The 20,004-nt window shown below is 39.1% G+C and overlaps 1 protein-coding gene and 1 long non-coding RNA gene across 4 annotated transcripts in view; both read left to right on the top strand.

Annotated features, from left to right (window-relative positions):
- Window positions 1–1,222: 1,222 nt before the first annotated feature.
- On the top strand, window positions 1,223–3,203 carry LOC309384202. The gene is made up of 3 exons (XR_014173978.1): window positions 1,223–1,333; window positions 2,966–3,048; window positions 3,131–3,203. It is a non-coding gene; the product is annotated as an uncharacterized lncRNA (long non-coding RNA).
- Window positions 3,204–6,305: 3,102 nt separating this feature from the next.
- Window positions 6,306–20,004, top strand: part of ADCK1 (aarF domain containing kinase 1) — a 130,744-nt gene continuing 117,045 nt past the window's right edge. For 2 of the 3 annotated variants that reach the window (XM_081966846.1, XM_081966844.1), the window contains exons 1-3: window positions 6,306–6,382; window positions 10,003–10,146; window positions 11,349–11,432. In XM_081966846.1, the coding sequence (XP_081822972.1) occupies window positions 10,012–10,146; window positions 11,349–11,432 (219 nt within the window). In that variant the 5' untranslated portion in view covers window positions 6,306–6,382; window positions 10,003–10,011. Of the gene's footprint in view, window positions 6,383–9,327; window positions 9,433–10,002; window positions 10,147–11,348; window positions 11,433–20,004 lie in introns of those variants that run through there. The other variant, XM_081966845.1, reaches the window with a different exon arrangement.

The raw sequence follows: 20,004 nt of genomic DNA, 5'->3' as shown, positions 1-20,004 counted from the left end.
GGAAAAGTGAATGGATTTTTTATTTTTTGTTGTTGCTGCTGTTTTTGTCCTGTGAGAGAAAAAAGCTAAAGCCCATAAGAAAGTTAGTGAGAAAAAGGGAGGTACGCATACCCGCTCCGACAGCACCCCTCCTGGGTCACTGTGCGGCTGGTCCTCCGGGTCTCTTTCCCCAAGACTTGAAACTGTAAGAAAAGTCCCTGCGTGAAAGGGCGCGAATCGAGAGAAGGTTCCCGCGGTGAGGAACGTGTCAAAAGTCCCTCCGAAGGGCACCCCCAGAAAAGTCCCTCCGAAGGGCACCAATAAGACCCTCCGAAGGGCAAACAGAGAAAGTCCCTTCAAAAGGGCGCGAAAGGTCCTCTAAGGACGCGAAAGTAAAGCGGGGAAATACGAAGTGGTAAACCCGGCTAGGACGAAGTGAACCCACATCTAAACGGGATCATGGGAAGCGGTAGCTCGAGGGTAGCCACGGAAACCCCCCTAGGGGAGTTGTTGGGGGCCTGGGACGAAAAGCAAATGCCCGTCCTGGCTGGAATGAAGAAAAAAAGAGCAGATTGTAGAAAATGGGCTTTGCTGAAAGATGATACAGGAAAAACTAATTTGGCTGAAAAGGTACTTAAAAGAAAATGGTGGGGTTTCTTTTTTTTCCCTCTTGTCTGTCTCTTTCTCTGTCTTCTATATAACCATGTGGTTTTTGTTTCTTAAGATTTGTGCCTTCCCCAATTTAACTGAAATTCATGGTGGGAATGATTTTGTTTTTCCCTCTTTGTCTGTGTGTGTGTATGTCTAAGTCTTTGTGCACCCTCAAGGTAATTGTAACTAAGATGTCTCCAATCCAAAAGACAAGAATTTTAAAGTGTTCAAAGAAAGAAAGGAGTAAACTGGCAGAAATTGCCTTTGCTCAGTTTGTTGGGCCTAGAAAACTAACTGAAACTGGGAGGGGTCTTTATTTTGTGTCTGTTCTGGCCAGCAGAAACAGAGTAAAAATATTTTTTTTTCCTTCCTTCCTTGCCTATACCTTAAAGTAACAACCCAGGAAATGTTTGCAAGAAAAGTTTCATCCTTGCATTTATTGTGTGTCTAAATGATTTTACCTGTCCATTTCTTTCCTGAAGCATGTGAATCCAGACTCCATTTCTCATCTGTGATATCCCCATAATGTTTATCTGTTTAGCTGCTTAGTAACTAATGGTTTTATTTTTTTCAAACTCTGCCTGCAAGCTATCTACCCCCCCCCACGCCCCTCCCTTACCTCTAATCCTCCAACAATGCCTTTTCTGTGGGGGAGGGAACCTTGTTCTCATGTCTTTCAGCCCTAGAAGATTGTACTCTTCAGGTGAGTATAGATTTTTTTTTCCCTTTTGGGGGGAGGAGGAGAGTGTTGCCTTGTGTGTGCATGTATGAAATGAAGGAAATTCCTACTAAAGGTTTGCCTTCAACCTGAGTAAAAACCCTCTGCACATTTTTCCGACCAACCTACTCTATTAGTCCTAAAGTAAAAACCTGGCCTCCAGAAGGCAGTTTTGATTTAGATTTTGTCAACAAATTTGCTGATTTTCTGGCCACCATCAGATGAATCAAGGGCCCCACCCAGATGCAAATGATGTGTTAATGAAAGTCTCCATACATCTTGATATTTTAAAATGCCAGCGCGTGCTGGGATATCAAGATAGAATTTGGATCTTTAAAAATTAGCCAGCGTCCGCTGGCAGGTCCAAATTAGAAACGAACACCCCAGGGCAGAGACAGGCATTAACAATCTAGTGCGTGATCATTTCCAGACCTGGAGGGAAGTTGAGATCCTTTAATAATAGAAAATGGAGCTCATTGGCTTATGTACAGCTCCCTGAAATAATTGTAATAACTGCCTTGCATGAAGAAAGAATGAAATGGGATTTTTGTATGTGAAATTAATGATTGCAGTGCAAATGTGAGTATGTTGATGGTAAAGTTGGTATGAATGTAGTTTGATTCCCTTTCATATAAAGAAGCAGTCAGTTACAAGGTTGTTTAATGGTATGTGTGTGTATGCATGTGTGTTATCATTTCCAAACCTGAAGGGAGGGTGAGATCCTCTAATAAAAGAAAATGAAGCTTGGTGGCTTGTAAAAAAAAAGCTTCTTGAAATACCTATGATTGTTTGGCATGAGCAAGCACGAAGGTCTGATTGCAATATGAATGTGAGTATGTGTCCCTCATGCCCCAGGGAGTGATAAGTGAAGGGATCCAGAGAACCACGTGATTGCCTGTGTGAATCCCCCCCCCCCCAATCTTGCTTCTGGGTCATTCTTTGGAGGGAAGTAGGAAAGGCGGGGAGAATGAGTGTCTGCTCATTTTTACCATGAGTGTGTGTATGAAACGCCCCAGTGATACCTGTGAATGCCTCTGGGCATTCCCCCCCTCCTTCTTTCCCTCCTTCCTTTTGGGTCATTAAAGGCTGAAATTTTTCTCCTCACTTTAACCACTTTTCCCCCCCCCTCTCTTCTGAGAAATTTGGAGTAAATGGGTGATCTGCTCCTGCTTACCTTTCACTATTGTGATCTTTTATCTGCATATAATAATTATGCAGTTACATTTCTTTGCTCTGAATACAATTTTGATTTTTTTTTTCTTCTGGAAATTTTTGAGGTTTAAAATGCTTAATTAAACCTATAAAAAGAAATGATTTTGAGATATTTTGCTTACATTTGTAAATGTTTTAACATACTTAATGAGAATTTGCTTCCATCTGAATGGAATTTGATATTTTGGAGTGTTGACTCAAAGTACCTTTTTTTTTTTAAATTGCATTTTTTTTAAAAGCTGTTCTTCTTACCTCCCTCTTTTACACCTGAGTGCATTTTTAAACGCTTATGAGTCAAGGTGCTCTACCCTATGACATTTTGTTTGTTTGTTTGTTTGCAACACAAGTTGTTGTCCCTCTTGGAAATTTACTCATCTTACTGCAAAAAGTGTTTCAATCATACAGGCAGTGGGAATGTCATGTTCCATGAAATTTACATCGTCTGCCTCCTGAAATAATGTTTGGATTTCCACACTTGGACAGAATGGGTGAGATTCCACAACATGAGACTAAAGATATGTCTGTAAAGAACTGTATTCTTGGCCTCTCCTCTTTTTTTTTTAACCTCAGAAACAAAGGACTGCTAGCTCAAACCATAACTCTCCAATTTGCTGCTGGTGATTGCCTCCTGATAAAACCTGACATGAGGGAAAAAAACTTAGCCAAACCTGGGACAGACTACCAAGACTGACTGACCACTCTTACCAGCCTTACCACCAAACCAAGCATGCCACCCTAGCAGACATGAAAGAACCCTGAAGGAGATGAAGAAGTAAAGACCAAAAGACTCTTTTCAATTCCCAGAAGACAGCTGAAAAGATTATGGGGAGGGTGGAATTTGATACGGTTTTCTTTCTCTGTTTCATTCACACAAATTTATTATGCTTTCTTCCTTGCCTCATTTATATTGTAATCAGTTTAATGTACTCATGTAAGAATTGTATTTGAGAATGGCTAGCACAGCAAGTTCTGAACACCTTAGATTTCTGGCTGGTGGGAGGGAAAATTTTGTCCAAAATGTCTGTATTTTCTGTATTGTAGAAGCAGCTACACACACACACACACACACACACACAAAGAGAGAGAGGGAGAGAGAGAGGCTCCATTCAGAAACTATCTCCTTGACCCAACTCCACAAAGCTTTTCCTAGGTTGATTTTGCCCTTGCACAAAAGCCTAAACAGTGATATCTCCCTTTTAATCCCATGGGGGAAGGGAAGTTCCCCTCAGGCAATCCCCACTTGAAGAGCTAGCAGAGAGGATCTCCAAAAACCCCAAGCTCTCACACGGTGATGAAGAAAAAAAAACCACACTGCCCAGTAAAGCAGGATATGTTGCACTGGTGGTCTCTGATAGGAGTCCCTGGGCTCATTGTGTGTAACTTTTAAAAAAAATACTAAATAGTCTGGATTGCACACTAGCTAAACTCAATTTGGCCTCACTAAAATAGGAGCCAGGGCAAGTTAAAGAAATCCCTTGGAAATGGGCAGCCTGTACTTTTTTAAAAGGAAGAATCCTTCAATGGCTGTGAAGGTTTTTTTTGGGACTTCTGCTTGCTTGTAGTCTGGAAGCTCACAGAAAGTGATATCAAACACCTGAAAATAATTGGCATGGTAAATTGGATATTGTAAATTTCTTTCCAGAAATTGTGCCCTGGTTGCTAAGACCTTCATGGTTGAAAGCTCTCTGGGAGCCACTGAAGGGATCCTTCTGCTGTCTCTTTCAATGCTTTTCCATCAGAAAAATTAAGTTTCCTTGATCTGACCAATTTTATCTTTTGTCAAAAACATGTGCGTTCCACTCACATTTTTTTGAAAAAAAAAAGGAGGGATTGTAGGAAGTTATCACCCAGCCCTCTCCCAGAAAAATGAAATATCCTAGGAAATATTGATAAGGCAGAATATTATATTTTCCTGGATGTGAAAAAGGGAGAAACACATTTTAAACACAGAGTAAATTCCTACAGCTTCCAGCCCATCCCCACTTTATCAATGGGCCATTAAGAAGGCCAAGCTAGTCCACTTTACATAATAAAGAGTTCTCCTCTTCAGCTGTGATGGGATTAAGGCAGCATAATAAGCCTTTACTCAACTGACCACATGGCATCTGAACTCAATCAAACCTGAATTCAAAACAGCCTAGAGGGTTGCCCTTGCACGGGCCCATGGGAGTCTGGCAACCAATCAGAATACACTTCTTACACAGGAACAGGAAACAGAGAGGTGGGGCAGAACAGATTATAAAAATCCCTGCAAACCCTTCTCTTCCCTTCTCTTCTCTTCTCCACCAACATTGAAGCATGTGATCACCTTTGCTGTTCAGGGCTCAGGCCATGTGGTCCTGTCCACCATTAAAACCATCTTTCCAAGCAGCCTCCATGTCTCCAGTGTCTTTTTCCCCACTTGGAGCCGAACCCAGAAGGACATTTCTTCCAACAACTATATGGGGACAGAAGTGGTGGAGGTGTTGCCATTTATGGAGGAAGGAAAAGAAATTTAGTATAAGCGCAAGGAGATCTGAGTTAAAGTTTTGAAATATATATTGCCACAGGCTCTTAAAATGTGCATTTCAGATTAGGTTCCATTTCTAGTTTCCCCTTGAAACTCCAACAACATGGTTGGGATGGCATTAGAAAGGGTCCAGTCAACTTCTGCTACAGCAACTTTTATGATTCATGGTTATATAGAAGGAAGAACTTTGAAAATTGTTGGGACTTTTCATATATCAGAAGCTCAGAATAGCATAAGGAATATCAGGAAAGATGGTATTTCTTCCAATAAACCTTTCACATGCAATGGTAATTTAACTAGGTTACTTCAGGGCAGTTGCGATTATTAGCATTAACATTACACAACTATTGTCTTTTTCTGTATTTTCGCTGTGATAAAAACAACAATGGAAACCGTTGGGGGAGGAAACTTGCTAGTCAGAAGATATCTAGATTCCTTCTGAATGTTGTGAATAAAGACCAGAAATGATAATGTTGTATGTAATGAAGTCAAAATGCATTTGAGTTCAGCTTGGTGATTTAGTGTGATGTCATTGTCTTTTTGGACCATGTTTTTTCATCTTCCATTCTAGCCTACAATCTTGATATTTTCTGATAGCCTCCCATCCAACTAACAAGGTAAAACCGTTTCCCAGAGTTGGCCGGTGCTACCACTTGCCTTAAATGTGGTGTTTCAATAATTTAATAAGACTAAACATCTGTGATAAAGCTATCATTACTGGTCAATGATTTGTGTCCATTATCTTCAAATTAATGTGTTTTCAACTTTAATTCCTAAGCCACACACGGATTTTCATTTACTCTTTAATGTTGCAGATGGGATGCCTAGATAAATATAATTGATAGGACATTAATTTCTCGTTTCACGAGATGTCTTAATGCTAGTTGGGTAAGGAATATAAGGATTTTCAGTTCAACGTATGTACACACCCACACACCCTAAAGATCTTCAAAATAGTTTGACTTATTATCTAAACAAGCTTCACATTAGGGTGCAGCACACAAGAATCACAGAATAAGCTCTGCTAGTTATGTTCCTAAAGATTTAAGGCTACTCTGTAGACACTAATATTGATGACGTTTTGGTTTCGTTTTCGTGAACAAAGTCACCGAAAAACGCCACTGTCCTAATTCTTCTGGACGCGTGCTTCCTATATGTAGAAGCAATTGGGTCCCCCCCCACATTCCCCCCCACAAAACAAGTCCCAGCATCCTCTACAAAGAAAAGTCCGTACCACGTGGGAAGAGAAGTAAGGAAGCACCTTTATTTTCCGCCAATTAAAATTGTCCTGGTAAATTGTGCCCAGGAAGCCGGTAAGTGCGGGAGGCGGAGTGGAGGGGTCGGTCTGACTTTTACTGGAGGTGGCCGAAGGGACGGATAAGGGGGGAAGAGGAGGAGGAGGAGGAGCGAGCGCCTTTGAAATGATTCTTGCGGATATCAAAACATTGTAGAATTTAGAAGGTTGCATAAGAACAGAGGATTCTAATGAATTAGAATAGACTCACTCCTTACGCCAGTTTTCCCTCCCAGTTATTAATGTTATTCGGAGATTTCGCTTCCGCTCTTTCTGCCTGCAATGTGGAATTTTGTTCGTTGGAGCAATGCATGGAATCTACTGCTTCAATAATCTATCACAGAGTTGATTCCCCCCCCCACCGCCCCGATCGGTGTAATCTGCCCTTAGTTCTCAAAATACAGGCAATTCTTTATTCATTAACGCCAATCGGTCATTTCTCGTTTCTATAAAACTCAGTAATTTATTGACCTCTGTAATTTAATTTCACTGCGCTCCGTCCCAAATAAAATCCACCTGAATATTTTCTATTACAGATTTTATCAGTCGATCTGCTTCCGATTCTTACTTCATAAGGCGGTTAAAAGGGTTCTCACGTGTAATGAGGACTAATATGATCCAGGATATTTTAACAGTTTTAATATGAACATTTATTATGATAAACCTTAATGGACAAGGTACCCTCAATACAATATTTCTTGTGTGCTGTGCTCAAAAGCTACATATGAAAGAGGAAAAGAGAATATCAATTACATTAGAATATACTAAATATGATTCAGGGAGCTGAACATAAAGATTCCTTTTGAAGATTCTACCATGCTTAGAAGAAAGTCTACTCCATGATCATTATGATTCACTTTAAAGAAAAGTGGTTTTGCTGTATATGCTGAGACCAGCTCATTAAATGCTGTGGAAAAGTAACCATGTGATGTGTGTGTGAGAATGTTGAGTTAGGAATGTAGTGATATTAAACTTTAAAAATTTACAACCTAATAGTACAGCAATATTATCAAGAATGTACTTTTAACTGTAACTTATCAGTTATTGCTTTATCATTGTAATGTTTAAAGCTGCCCAGAGTCACCTCAGATGGGCAGTGCACAAATCAAATCAAATCAAAAAATAAATATGAATAAACAATCCTGTATTACGTATCTAGTTAGGAATCAACTGCGTGAAAATCAGTGGAGCATATTTCCCTTCCCCCCAATTCTTCTACCTTTTATCATGGAGCACAGTCATGCCAAATTCAGTTGCTTACTTTTGAATAGACAGTTATTGATAGTTGTCATTGCAAGAAAAGCTTGTAGACTAGCCGTTTTCAGAATGTTTCAGTGTTCATATTCTTTGGTATTTTTAGAGGCAGAGTTGAACAGATATTTTTCTGGTAAGATACATAGATTTTTTTATATTTATCAGATACAATATTAAATATTAAATTCTATCAAAAGTAGTTATAATTTTGTCTACCTTTGTCATAATGCAATTTCCTTACACTTAGTAACGGGGTTCTATGTACGTTCTTAATAAGCATACACATAAAAAAGTGAAATTTGAAGATTTGCAGATGACTTATTGAATAGATACATTTTGTCTGGGAATTAACAGCTTTTTGCCATTTGCACGTAACCATACCGCAAAATGTTCCACCAACATAGGGGTTTTTGAGTTGGGTTCTTATGATATCTTCCTCTTGTCCCCTGCCTAAGAGTAAAATAGACTTAGGTTCTTAGCTGTATCAATGTTAAAGTAGTGTTTCTCCCCCAACCCCCTTTAATAACAGACTAAGGGAATCCGCAAGTAACCTAAAATCTTGGAGGGGAGACAGCAGTGACTCAAAATAAAGGCAATATAGGGTTAGTTGTCAATAGTAGGAACAGTAAATGTCATAGTTTTCTGCTGACTTGGGGATGAGTGGATAGCACCCAGCAGTGGGGAGAAGCTTGAAATGGGGAAAGGCACTCTTAGATTGCAGTATGTGTATGTATTTTCCCCATAAAGAGAGAATCCAAGAAGCTTCTTCAGCTCTGACTGGATGGTGGGAATGGAAGAAATTTGTGGAATGCCTTCCATTCCCCACCATCCAGCCAGAGCTGAAGAAGCTTCTTGGATGAGAAGTGAAATGTCTTCAAAGGAAGACCAGAAAGTCCAGTTGCCTCTTGAAAAAGCACCTTTGGGACAACCATGACCTGGATGGCTGAGAATCTCCATAGACATTTTCCTTTGGCTATGTTAACTACAAAGTTTTCTTTTTAGTATTTTCTGCCACTATATAAGCTTTTCATTGGGATTAGTTTGATGGGTACTTGTTAAAATGTCAGTGTAGAAAACACATTTTCAATATTTGCAAATTTTACTAATTAAGGTTGACTATTCCCAAGAGATTACTGAATGTCTGTAAAGAACTATTTTTAATTTTAGGAAACTTGGAGAGAGAGAATAAAGATTTAAACTATCAGTATATCTTTGCAAAGTTGTTCTTGAATTGCTAATGAGCAATTTAAATAGTAAATAGCCTGGATAATCAGAACAGTGACTTAAATATTTTTACTACAGTTGAATTGAATTTTGAAAACACCTGCTTTTTTCAGAGTTGTCATTTCACTGCCTAATACTACATTACTTTGAATATAACACTAAAAGCTGGACATAGAGAAATCACAAACACTCATCCAAATAAGTAGAAACTGTTTATAAATGACCTCAAAAAGGTTGTGCTTACACTACTAGTCTGCTAAACTTAACTAACTTGTCATTCCCATGAAATCAAGGCTCTTCTCAGGCTTAGCATCTGAATATTGGAAACATATTCTGAGGCTGACAAGGTTTTAAGCTTTTCCTAAGCTCTGACATGCTAGAGCTCTACCAATGCCACGTAGAAAATTGCTAAAGCAATTTATTCTAATGATTCCTTTTACCTTATAGTTTAATAACTCTCACTTTATTGCAACCCCCTCCCTCACAGGTGTCTTTCAATAGCTCAGGTTCCCCACTGATGCTACCATCCTGGGCTAAGTATTGCAGTAATTTAGGAACCTCAATAATACAAATGGGCCCATTTGACTTCAGGTGAGAATAAGTAGAATACCAGATGGAGTTTTCAAGGCACAAATTCTTTTAAAAAATGACAACAAAAGGAAATATAGGAAAAAAGTGAGAATAAGAGAAGTGTCTACATTGCGGCTGGAAAAAAAAAATCTTTCAAACAGAAAACCTAAGAACAAATCAGGCATAAAATATTAGTCATTTCAATTAAATAACAATATCTGATATAGAAATCTCTTCCCTTAGCTGAGTAGAAAGACTCAGTTGGAAGATTGTGCGGCCATCTATGTTATTTATTTGAGTTTGAAAATTTGTACTTGAAAATATAGTTCTTTCCCCCCCCCCCCCACCTAATACCTCTGCCTCTGCATTTCTGTTATTTAGAAGAAGCCTGTTTACATTTCTGGTGAGCTTAATGCCTGTCATCCTGAGAAAGTACCTTTATATAGTATGCCTATGGTTGTTTTAATCTACTTGGACAAATAAAGGAAGTGCATAGATCTAATTAATGAAACACGAGGCCTATTTGCCTTTTTGCCATATGTGGCGTCTATGCTGCAGGTTCATGTTTCCCCTATTTTTATTTCCATGCAGTTTGCCATCATGGCCAGAAGAGCTTTAAAACTAGTGTCACTTGTCACTGGAGTAGGGGCCACTACTGGTTTATACATGCACAGCAACAAACATCTGGATCCCAATGATTTTGGAGTTGTTCGAATAGGCAGAGCTGTTGCCACAGTAAGTTTCATACTTAATACAAAACATTTAGGGTTAAAAATGATGAATCATTTAAAAAGAGAAATTGATTTCTGAGAGTATATTTGCTAACATTATATATTTAACGTGGATTTTTCTGATTCACAGTTGATGTCAGTCATTGAAAAGCATATTTTCAATGCTGGCCTCTGGTAAAAAATACAAAATCATTGTTTGCCCTCCCCGCCCAACCTCTAAATAATTACTATAGTAATTACTATTACTATTAGTCCCAACCTTCCTATTACTCATCTCCTCCCACTTATGACTGCATGACTGTAACTTAGTTGCTTGTATCCTTACCATTTATATTGATATTGATTGTTTCCTGATTGCTTATTTATATCCTATGACTATCATTAAGTGCTGTACCTTATGATTCTTGACGAATGTATCTTGTCTTTTTATGTACACTGAGAGCATATGCACCAAAGACAAATTCCTTGTGTGTCCAACCATACTTGGCCAATAAAGAATTCTATTCTATTCTATTCTATTCTATTTTAAATTTAGGATTACAATACTACTCTTTTTTTTCTCTTAATAGTCTTTGCTTTTAAATGCAGGCTCATTTTTTTTTACATCACTCTTTTTCCATGGCAGAGAAAGCACAGTGTTTGGGGATTCTGCTTGTCATGACATTGTTAAAGGTCCAAAATCTTTGTCATAAAAGCATATTGCAAAACATTCTTAATTACATAACTCTACTGATTTTTAAATCCCCTTTCTTGGCCTGGTATTTTCCAAGTGTGTTAGGCTTCCCAAAGATAGACATGGAGATTGACACATTTGAAGGATATCATGTTGGTGAGATAGTCTAATGAAAAGAAAAAGTACTATAGAAAAGACATTTGCTCCAGATATTGCATCCTATGGACTCTTCTCTCTTTCTCAGTGCATTGCTCTGATGTATGATACATATCGATACTAACAAGTAAGATTTAGTCACTGTGAGAACATATATGACACCAATATTATGAATTATGATGCAGTTCTAAAAGATGGGTAGAAGAAAAATTCAAGGGTTTGGACAACAAAGTTTAGTTTTGTTCTGTCATGATTCTAAGGTAGAAAGGTCTAACTGAAGGGCTATATTTCTACATATATAATCAAAAGTGTCAAAATGCTTTTTACACTAGGAAACAGAGTGTGGTTTATGATTTTGTGTCTGGGTTGTTTTCTAGACAGCAGTGATTACTTTTGACTACCTCACTTCTCTTCGAAATTTTCCACGTGGGACAGAAGAGTATGAATATGTCAAATCACAGGTAAAGAGTCAATAGTGGAGGGACAGAGACTAATACAAGGCATTCTTAAGTAATCAATGGAATCTCTAATTTAGCAATCTAATTTCAATTTAACATCCATCTTTCATGAAACTTTTGATAGCCCGGATGGCATATATGGTAACTATGGCAATTATAAAACTTATTGATGGGGTTAGTAGTAATAATCGTGATATCATTGGCTAAAGATCAGTAGAGAACAATGGTTGAAGGTTGGAACAAATTAATATGCCTAAAGGGGGTGTGGTGGTAAAAAAAAAGTTGCCTAGATGATTAATGTATCTAAAGAAATGAAAAATAACACAGCAAACTAACAACAGCAGCTGTTGTAGCTTTTTGGATAGTACTGAATAGCCCAATTAAAAATAACATCTGCCATGGTATCAGGGTAGATATTCTCAGTATTTGTTCTGACTGACATTTCTCAGTCAGATTTGCTTCTGCTCTTGCAGAAGTTGAAATGATGCCAAGTTGTACAACATTTTTCTAGTGAACCTGTCAAGCCTAATTCATTTGCTCTGGATTTATCATTAATAGTGATCAGAATTTATCAAATAGGCATTCCTTAATTGTCTTGATTGACAAAACCTATAATATAAAATTTTCCAAAAGTAATAAATCGAAGTATGTTTTCTTCATTATCTTTTTCTAAACATATTGCCTTTCAATTAAAACACAATGCATTCTATAAAATCCAACAAATATACCAAAATCTGAATATTTAAATAATTAAAATAAAACAAATGACAAAAATATAAACTTATTTATTAGATTTCAGTTTTTACTGTTTTATATGATCTGAACTGACATAATTATAACATACATAATATACAAAAATTACATTAAACAAATCAAAACAAAAAAACCCATAACTCTAGGCAAAACAGATCAAGCAAATTTGACTAAATTGCTAGGAAAAAAATCTTTCGTGCCTTATGAAAAAAAGCCATTTCAGATATTTACAAAAATATGCAATATATTTCTTCAAGTTTATAATAGCTTTGTTCTCCCAATGTTTTAAAATACTCTTGGCTACCTGCTTCTGCATATATGATATATTTATAGACTTAGATTGTAGATAAATTCCATATGCTACATTCTGTACATGCTTGGTAAGCACAATGGCTATTAAAAATCATGTCAAGGATTCTAGAGTTTTTACTCCAAGACATCAGAAAAACAGGCAATATGAATGATGTTCCAACTAATGAATAGTGGTCTTATCAATGAAAAGAACACAACCAAGCTTTTTAAAATATTATCTGAGATGTTTACTAAGTGTGAATTTTGTTGTTGCTAAATTAAGTACATTTTAAGTGCAATACATTTTTTCATAGTATTTAAAACAATTTCACACCAGTGCTTATGTTGTTCCATATAAATATAAATAATATCTATTTTTAAAAAAATGTTATTAAGAATAAAATTACTGAGTTGGAAGGGACCTTGGAGGTCTTCTAGTCCAACTCCCTGCTCAGGCAGGAAATACTATACCATTTCAGATAAATGGTTGTCCAATCTCTTCTTAAAAATTTCCAGTGTTGAAGCAGTCACAACCTCTGGAGGCAAGTTGTTCCACTGATTAATTGTTCTAACTGTCAGGAAATTTCTCCTTAGTTCTAGGTTGCTTATTTCATTGATTAGTTTCCATCAATTGCTTCTTGTCCTGCCTTCTTTGTGGGCAACACCTGAAATATTGGAACACTGCTATCATATCATATTATAAAACATTATTTCTAACTAAATAATCACCATATTTATCTTGAATTCAAGTATCCTTGAATAAAACAAGAATCTATATAATACTGCTAAAATTTCATTAGAGTCAAATGGCAAAAGAACTGGATTCTGAAACTTTTTACTCCAATTTGTAATGGAAATGAAAATGTTTGCCCAGAGGATATTAAATCTGAACAATCATAAAAATAAAATGGAAAGCTGCAATCCAAAATAATCATAATAATATAAAAATTAAAATGCATTAAATTCTTGAAGCCAGCTTAAAAAAAAAAAAAAGGCCAACCATAAATTATGTTTATAATTTTTTCAGGTCAAACCTCAGCTCTTTTAATTCATTCAGGTCAACTCAACGCCAGATGATTTCATGGAGCCTTCCATGCAGTCTACTTATAGCAGGGGTGTCCAAACTTGGGAACTTTAAGACTTGTGGACTTCAACTCCCAGAATTCCCCAGCCAGCATGGCTGGCTGGGGAATTCTGGGAATTGAAGTCCACAAGTCTTAAAGTTCCCAAGTTTGGACACCCCTGACTTATAGGGTTTGTACCAGGAGAGAAATGCTCTGAAGTCTGCTACCGGTTTGCTTCGCGCGTGCATGCACCCTTTGCATGCCAAATGCACACTTCATGCGCGTGCACACCGCTGATTGTCACACAGTTGATCGTCAGAGCTACAGGTTCGCCCGAAACGGTAACATTTTTTTTTACTACCGATTTTGGGCAAACTGGTCCGAACCAGTAACATTTTATCCCTGGTTTGTATTTATAACAATACAAACATGTTTTGTTATTAATTTGTTCTCAGATTTTTTTGTCTTCTCTATCTAGCCTACAGTAGTTTCTGGTAGTCTCTATATAAGTAACTCACCAAGCTGAACTTTGCTTTTCTACTGAGACCAGGAAAGTCACCATGATGCTGCCTCTGCTGAGGCCTTAATAGTCTAACGAATCTGAAGAAATGAAAATATTTATTTAGCGGCAAGTGGCAAGCAGGCCTTTCTGTTAGTATTGTCTCTTTCCCAAGAGAGCAAAAATTATATCTGAAGCAGCAAGAATACTTTAGGTCAGGCATGGGTGTACTTACTAAGCTTGTCAGTAACATCTGAAAGCAGCCATGTTCTTTGAGACAAACAAAAATGCAGTTGATTTAAGATGCTGCTGAGAAAGACATCAAAATGATCCATGAAAGATCCAAAGCACATTTCTCAGTTCAGAACCAAACACCTAACACATCCTTATCAATCATACATTAAAGTGATAGCTGAATTTAAAGGCAAGGTATTTTTTAAATGTTGAAGTTAAAACTCTTAAGAGTAGGCTTTTGTCTTCATGTAAATTAATCCTTCTAAATATTCCAGAAGTGTTGGGCTAACCCGAGTGGGATGTAGAATGAGGGGCTAAGGAAACCATTGACCTAATCCAGAAGAGCTCTTGTGTTCTTATGAATGATAAATAAAAATGCAGCTAAGCCTGAATTTAAGCAGAAGATTTAAGATGGATTAGCAATCTGAGTCCCAAGAGGCAGTTTTCTTTTTTGTGGCCCCCTACAACCCTGTCTGATCCAGGTTATAGATTTCCATAATTTGGGGCAGAAAAACCATGAAAACAACTATGTTTGCAATGATAGTTAATCTATTAGAAAAATAGTAAAAAACAGTTGGGGTAAAAAATAACCCAGCTCCCATTTTTCTCTCCATAAGTGATCCCTTGGCTATTAGACATTGCCAATCCCTAATTTAAAGCCAACCTTGGATTAAAATAGAGCTTTCATCCTGTCATGAATCCCTGAGAATGTCTGACTGTCCTACAAGGTTAGATAGGGTGGGTGCTCTGGGTGCCATTCCTTAAATGTTGCCATCTGAGAAGACCTAGGAGGCATGCCTTCTTGGTGCTGCCCTGGTCCTGAAGATCAAAGGCACCCTACGCTTTTAGCCCACCAGAGCGCTGTGAAGATCTTCCCCCAAGCATTGGGTTAGGATGGGGGGTGAACTATGAGAGCTATTTAGTCCGGCATCTGTGGGGAAGAATATGTTTTAATTATGCCATATAGATTAGTGCAGGAGTGTCAAACTGGGGGCCCATGAGCCGGATGTGTCCAGGCCATGCCGATCCCAGCTCTGTGAAGGGGGAAAATGTTGCAATACATCACGTGATGGTGAGTTTGACACCCATGGATTAGTGTGAGCCTCCTAGAGGAATAGAATGATATAGGCAGCCTATAAATCCTGTAAATAAATAATAAAGATCTCAGTGTTGAATGGCTTTATCATGAAATGTCCATGGTCAGTATTGTGTATTCTTGATTCGATTATGTACATGTATTTGCAAAAATAACATATGTGAAAAAGGCTATAGGAACACTTACAGGGGTTCTTTCAACAGATTCAAGAAAGTGCCAATTATCTCTTCTGCACCAAGAGAAATCGCTCAAGTAATCACTTATAATGTTGACATTTTTTCAGCATTTGATACACCTACATATGCTCTAAAAGAAGAAAACTACTTGCTTAGAAGACCACCAGTCTTCTAGAATATTAAACAGTATAGTATTGTATCAGGGGTGAAATCAACATACCTTTGCTACCGGTTCGGGCAATGTGAGCGCATGCGCCGCCTCCGTGCATGTACAGGACCTTCTATTCTGACGATCAGCTTTGACGGACAATTTAAATTAGCTAGAAAGCAGAAATCTGATGATTCTAGCTAATATAAATCACGTGCCACAGCTGATCGTCGGAAATACCGGTTCGCCTGAACCAGTAGCATTTTTTTTACCACCGATTCGGGCGAACTGTTAGCATTTTTACTACTGGTTCGAGCGAATTGGTCCAAACTGGTAGCATTTCATCCCTGTATTGTATGCCAGTTTCTAATATTCCTAACAGACAGAGAAAGGCAGCAACAGATTTAAAAAACAGCATTAGAAGTTGGATGAGGCATTACAAAAAGAAGTCACAAATGTGAGATTGGCTATACAAAATAAATATATAAAAACAAAATAGAGATTTGGTAATCTTTGTGCTGGGAGAGTTTGAGCCCTGGTTAAACTGGTGAGATAGGGATCTTCAAACAATGCTGTTAGATGTGGATGAGAGAAAGAACTAGACCATAAAGGGATATTATTGTACATGAAATTCATAGGACATCTCCTTTGGATGGGATATTAACAGCTCCAAATTCACTGTGTGTATATGCTGCTTTCAACATTTTGGTTGTGAATTCAAAGTAGAATTTAAAACTGAGAGCCAGGCTTCTTTAGACTCTGATTACTTCACAGGAAAAAATACCCAGAGAGCAGCAAGGAGGCTTTAGGAAAGAAGCCAAGAGTAGGAAAAACTAATTAAAGCTTACTCAGAAAGTATGATTGTTCCTGACTTGCCTTTTGATAGCAGATTCCCAAATGCTGTATATTCCCTGCTTGAGCATCCCTATTGGTTTGAAAACTAAGAGTTCCTGCTAAGCATAGAAAACGGAAATTGGGAACTCAAAGGTTATTACTGTAATCTGTGTGCAATCAGGATTTGAACTTAATCAGCGCCTTATCTTGGGGCCCTTGTTTCATTTGGGGGCTGTATATAGCAGTGTGGTTCTCTCAAAGGAAACAGAACAATTCAGGAAAAGAAATGGAAGGAGGTAATTGGAAGTTTGTTAGTTTCAATTTCAAGAGTGCAAAGCTAATTATGCAGTTTTCAATTACGCATTTAAACAAGTGTATATCCATCCTCCTTTTCTTCTTTGGTCATAAAGGGATAAGAGGCAACACTGATTTACTATTACTTGTGCTAGTAAACTTGTGTTTCTAGATTAACTCTTCTCTAGTTGACATGTGCTTAGCTTAAGCTTATTGCTGTCTCTGTGTAGTTTACTTTGTTCCTCCCTGTTTAGACATTAGTGTTTTAATTATACCTGGCTGGCAATTTCCCACACTGGCAGAATATCTTCTTCTGGAACAAGATCCAATGATTCTCTGATCTTTCCTTCTTGGTGTGGTCTAGATCAGGGGTCTCCAACTTTGGCAACTTTAAGACTTGTGGCCTTCAACTCCCAGAGTTCGTCAGCCAGCAAATTCTTGCCCCCATTCCTCCCTGCTGGCAAGCTGTCCCAAGCCAGAGGGGCCCTGGGCTGCCTTGTCCTGCTCCTCCCCACATTCCTCTGAAGCTGCCCCCTCACTCTCTGTAGGCCACAGCTCTGGCTCATCGTCCTCCGCGCGTACAGGCTCTGATGGGGGCATGACACTCTTTTTCCCTTGACTTTGCTTGTCACTGTGATAAATGTGACTCAGTAGTCGAGGATCCGAATATAAATCACATGACCATGGGGATGCTGCAGTTGTCATAAGTGTGAAAAATGGACATAAGTCCCTTTTTTCAGTGTTGTTGTAACTTTGAACGGTCATTAAATGAACTGTTGTAAGTTGAGAGCTATTGTAAGGTTTCTCCGAGCCACCCAAATGCCAAAAAGAGTGAGACTCGAGACGAGGCTTGCAAAAAGTGTCAGCTTTTATTTATGGCCATAGCAAAAGCTGGTTGACAAAACTATATCCAAAACATACAAACAAATGCATGTAAGGAATAGCCACATCCTGCAAGAGTGGCTCAGAGTATTATATACATTTTAGGCAGAAAGAAACAATAAACTTTGTTCCAATTTGCTAGTTTATCCAATCAGAGACAAAGATTCGTTACCAATGTGATCTTTAAAGCGTTCTTTTGTTCAAGCTCCTGTCTCTGTCTACCTTATCTATGGAGCATTCCTATAGCCTTGTGTAGGGGATGGCTGCCCCCCCTTTGCCAAGTTGTTTTTGGGCAGAATGCTTTAAGGATTTATGAGCCAGGAAAACTCCCTAGTTTGGTTCCTTCATCTATGCGGCCTGCTATTCCCGTGTAACAATTTCTTCTACTAGCTTGGTTCCTTTATCTATGTGGCCCGTGTAACAATTTCTTCTATGTTTTCAAGAATGTCCCTAGCTTTGAAGCCAAGAATAGAAGCGAGACACAGCAGTGAAATAACATTTGCAGTAATGCCATCCAGTATTAAGATTCCAATTTGCTAGGCTAGAAAACAACTAATTTCTGACAATATACAATAATATAAGCAGAAGCCAATATAGATTCATATTGATTCATATACTCCTTTAGTATAATTTAGGCATTAAAAGAGAGGCCAAATACTGAGTTGCAGTAAGTAGATATCGGGTGATTCTGAGGATACTGTGGAAACTTGCATGACACAGTCTTGTCCAGTTTGTAATACAGAAGAAAATGGCTAAACGATACAAAAGGTAAGGCTGGAGATTTAGTACTAGTCTCTTATTCATGAATTTAGTGATGTGTTGGTGGCTTTTCCCCAGGCAATTCCCTTATCTCTGATAGTTCTTAAGACTGACAAGCTAAATCTTAGCAATCTCAGACTCAAGCAGTTAAAATTCACCCTTCCACCAAGGTGCTTAGGACCCATCCTAGGGCTACCAAACCAGGACTTCCACATATCCAGATCATTAGGAGAAGGAGGAGGAGCTTCCTGGAGGATGGCGGTCAGCCTCTGAGCTCCGTGTTTTTGCGGGGGCTCTTTTGACCTGGGCTGGGTGCTGCTGGCCCGTAGATGAGCTGGAGGACCACGAATCTACTCAATGACCACCCTGGCTTATTTCTGGACCCTAGTGGTCCCCCAGGGTGGCCGGACGGCACAGAAAGGCGGAAGAAAGTAAATCGAGCTTGAAACCTGAAGTGAGCTGGGAAATGGCGGTCGGCGTTTTGGCGTTTGGCGTTTGGGCGCGTCGGCTTACTCCTGGGGGGATTGCAGGCGTCGTCGGCTGCTGGAGCTGTCGTTTTGATTCTAACACTTCGATCTATCTGGCTGGCGTTTGCGGGCATTTTTTACAAGCCACGACAGCTACGACAGCCTGAGGCAAGATCAACGACGCCCTGAGCGGTTAGTGACGGGGGATACGATGGCGTCCCATATGAGAGGTGGTGGAGGGAGATGTTGGTGGCAGAGGCGGCCCGGAAGACCATCGGGGGGCGTTAAACATCAACCCCCCGACCCGCTGGACCCGCCGGGTGCCCCGAGCCTTCTAGAAGCCCAGTGGACATCGTGGGAGGTTGGAGCTGGGCGCGAAACATCCATTATGAAATATCTGAGTCACCGGGGATGTTGGATTTGCGGAGGGCATCGGAATGAATAATAGAGGCCTTCTGAAATGGCGCGGTGGCGACGCTGGCGCTTGAAAGATGCACGGTGAGCCGCTGACACCACCCCCTCCCCATCAGGGCTTGTTCACCTGCCGTCGTATAGTCTCTGAGAATTTTTACTATCAGGGGCTTGGAAGAACTACGGGGAACTATTTGAATTCCCCCCCCCCCTGTCGCTATGAATCACCTGCTCACCCCCCTATGGACTTTGAAGAACTGCCTAACTTATGGACTTTGAAGAACTGCCTAACCCCTATGGTGGGCCTATTTATTTTTAGCTACTTCTACCGATTTCTTTCCCCTTCTTTTCTCATTTTGTGATCTTAGTTGCCGTTCGTTATGATTTCTACGGGTAGACTTATTTAACATCTCAGCACCCAGAATCCTTCTGTAGCCCGGCGTATTTACTATCTACTATTTGTCATGTATGCGAGGTCTGACCTTATTTTATTGCGAGAATCCCCCCTCTCGCAGTTATGTCCTCCTGCCCTTTCTAGGACCCACCTCGAGGACGGGTTTATTAACCCAGAGAGGTGGAGGAAGCGCACATTGAGGGGTTTTTTAATAAAATCTTTTTTAAAAATTGTAAGGGGTTCTAGGGGTGGGGGGGGGAACCGGTTAGGAGG

The sequence above is a fragment of the Natrix helvetica genome (assembly GCF_964273705.1).
Source record: "Natrix helvetica genome assembly, chromosome: 1".
NCBI classification, from domain to species: Eukaryota; Metazoa; Chordata; class Lepidosauria; order Squamata; family Natricidae; genus Natrix; species Natrix helvetica.
This window is presented reverse-complemented; position numbering and strand designations above follow the sequence as displayed.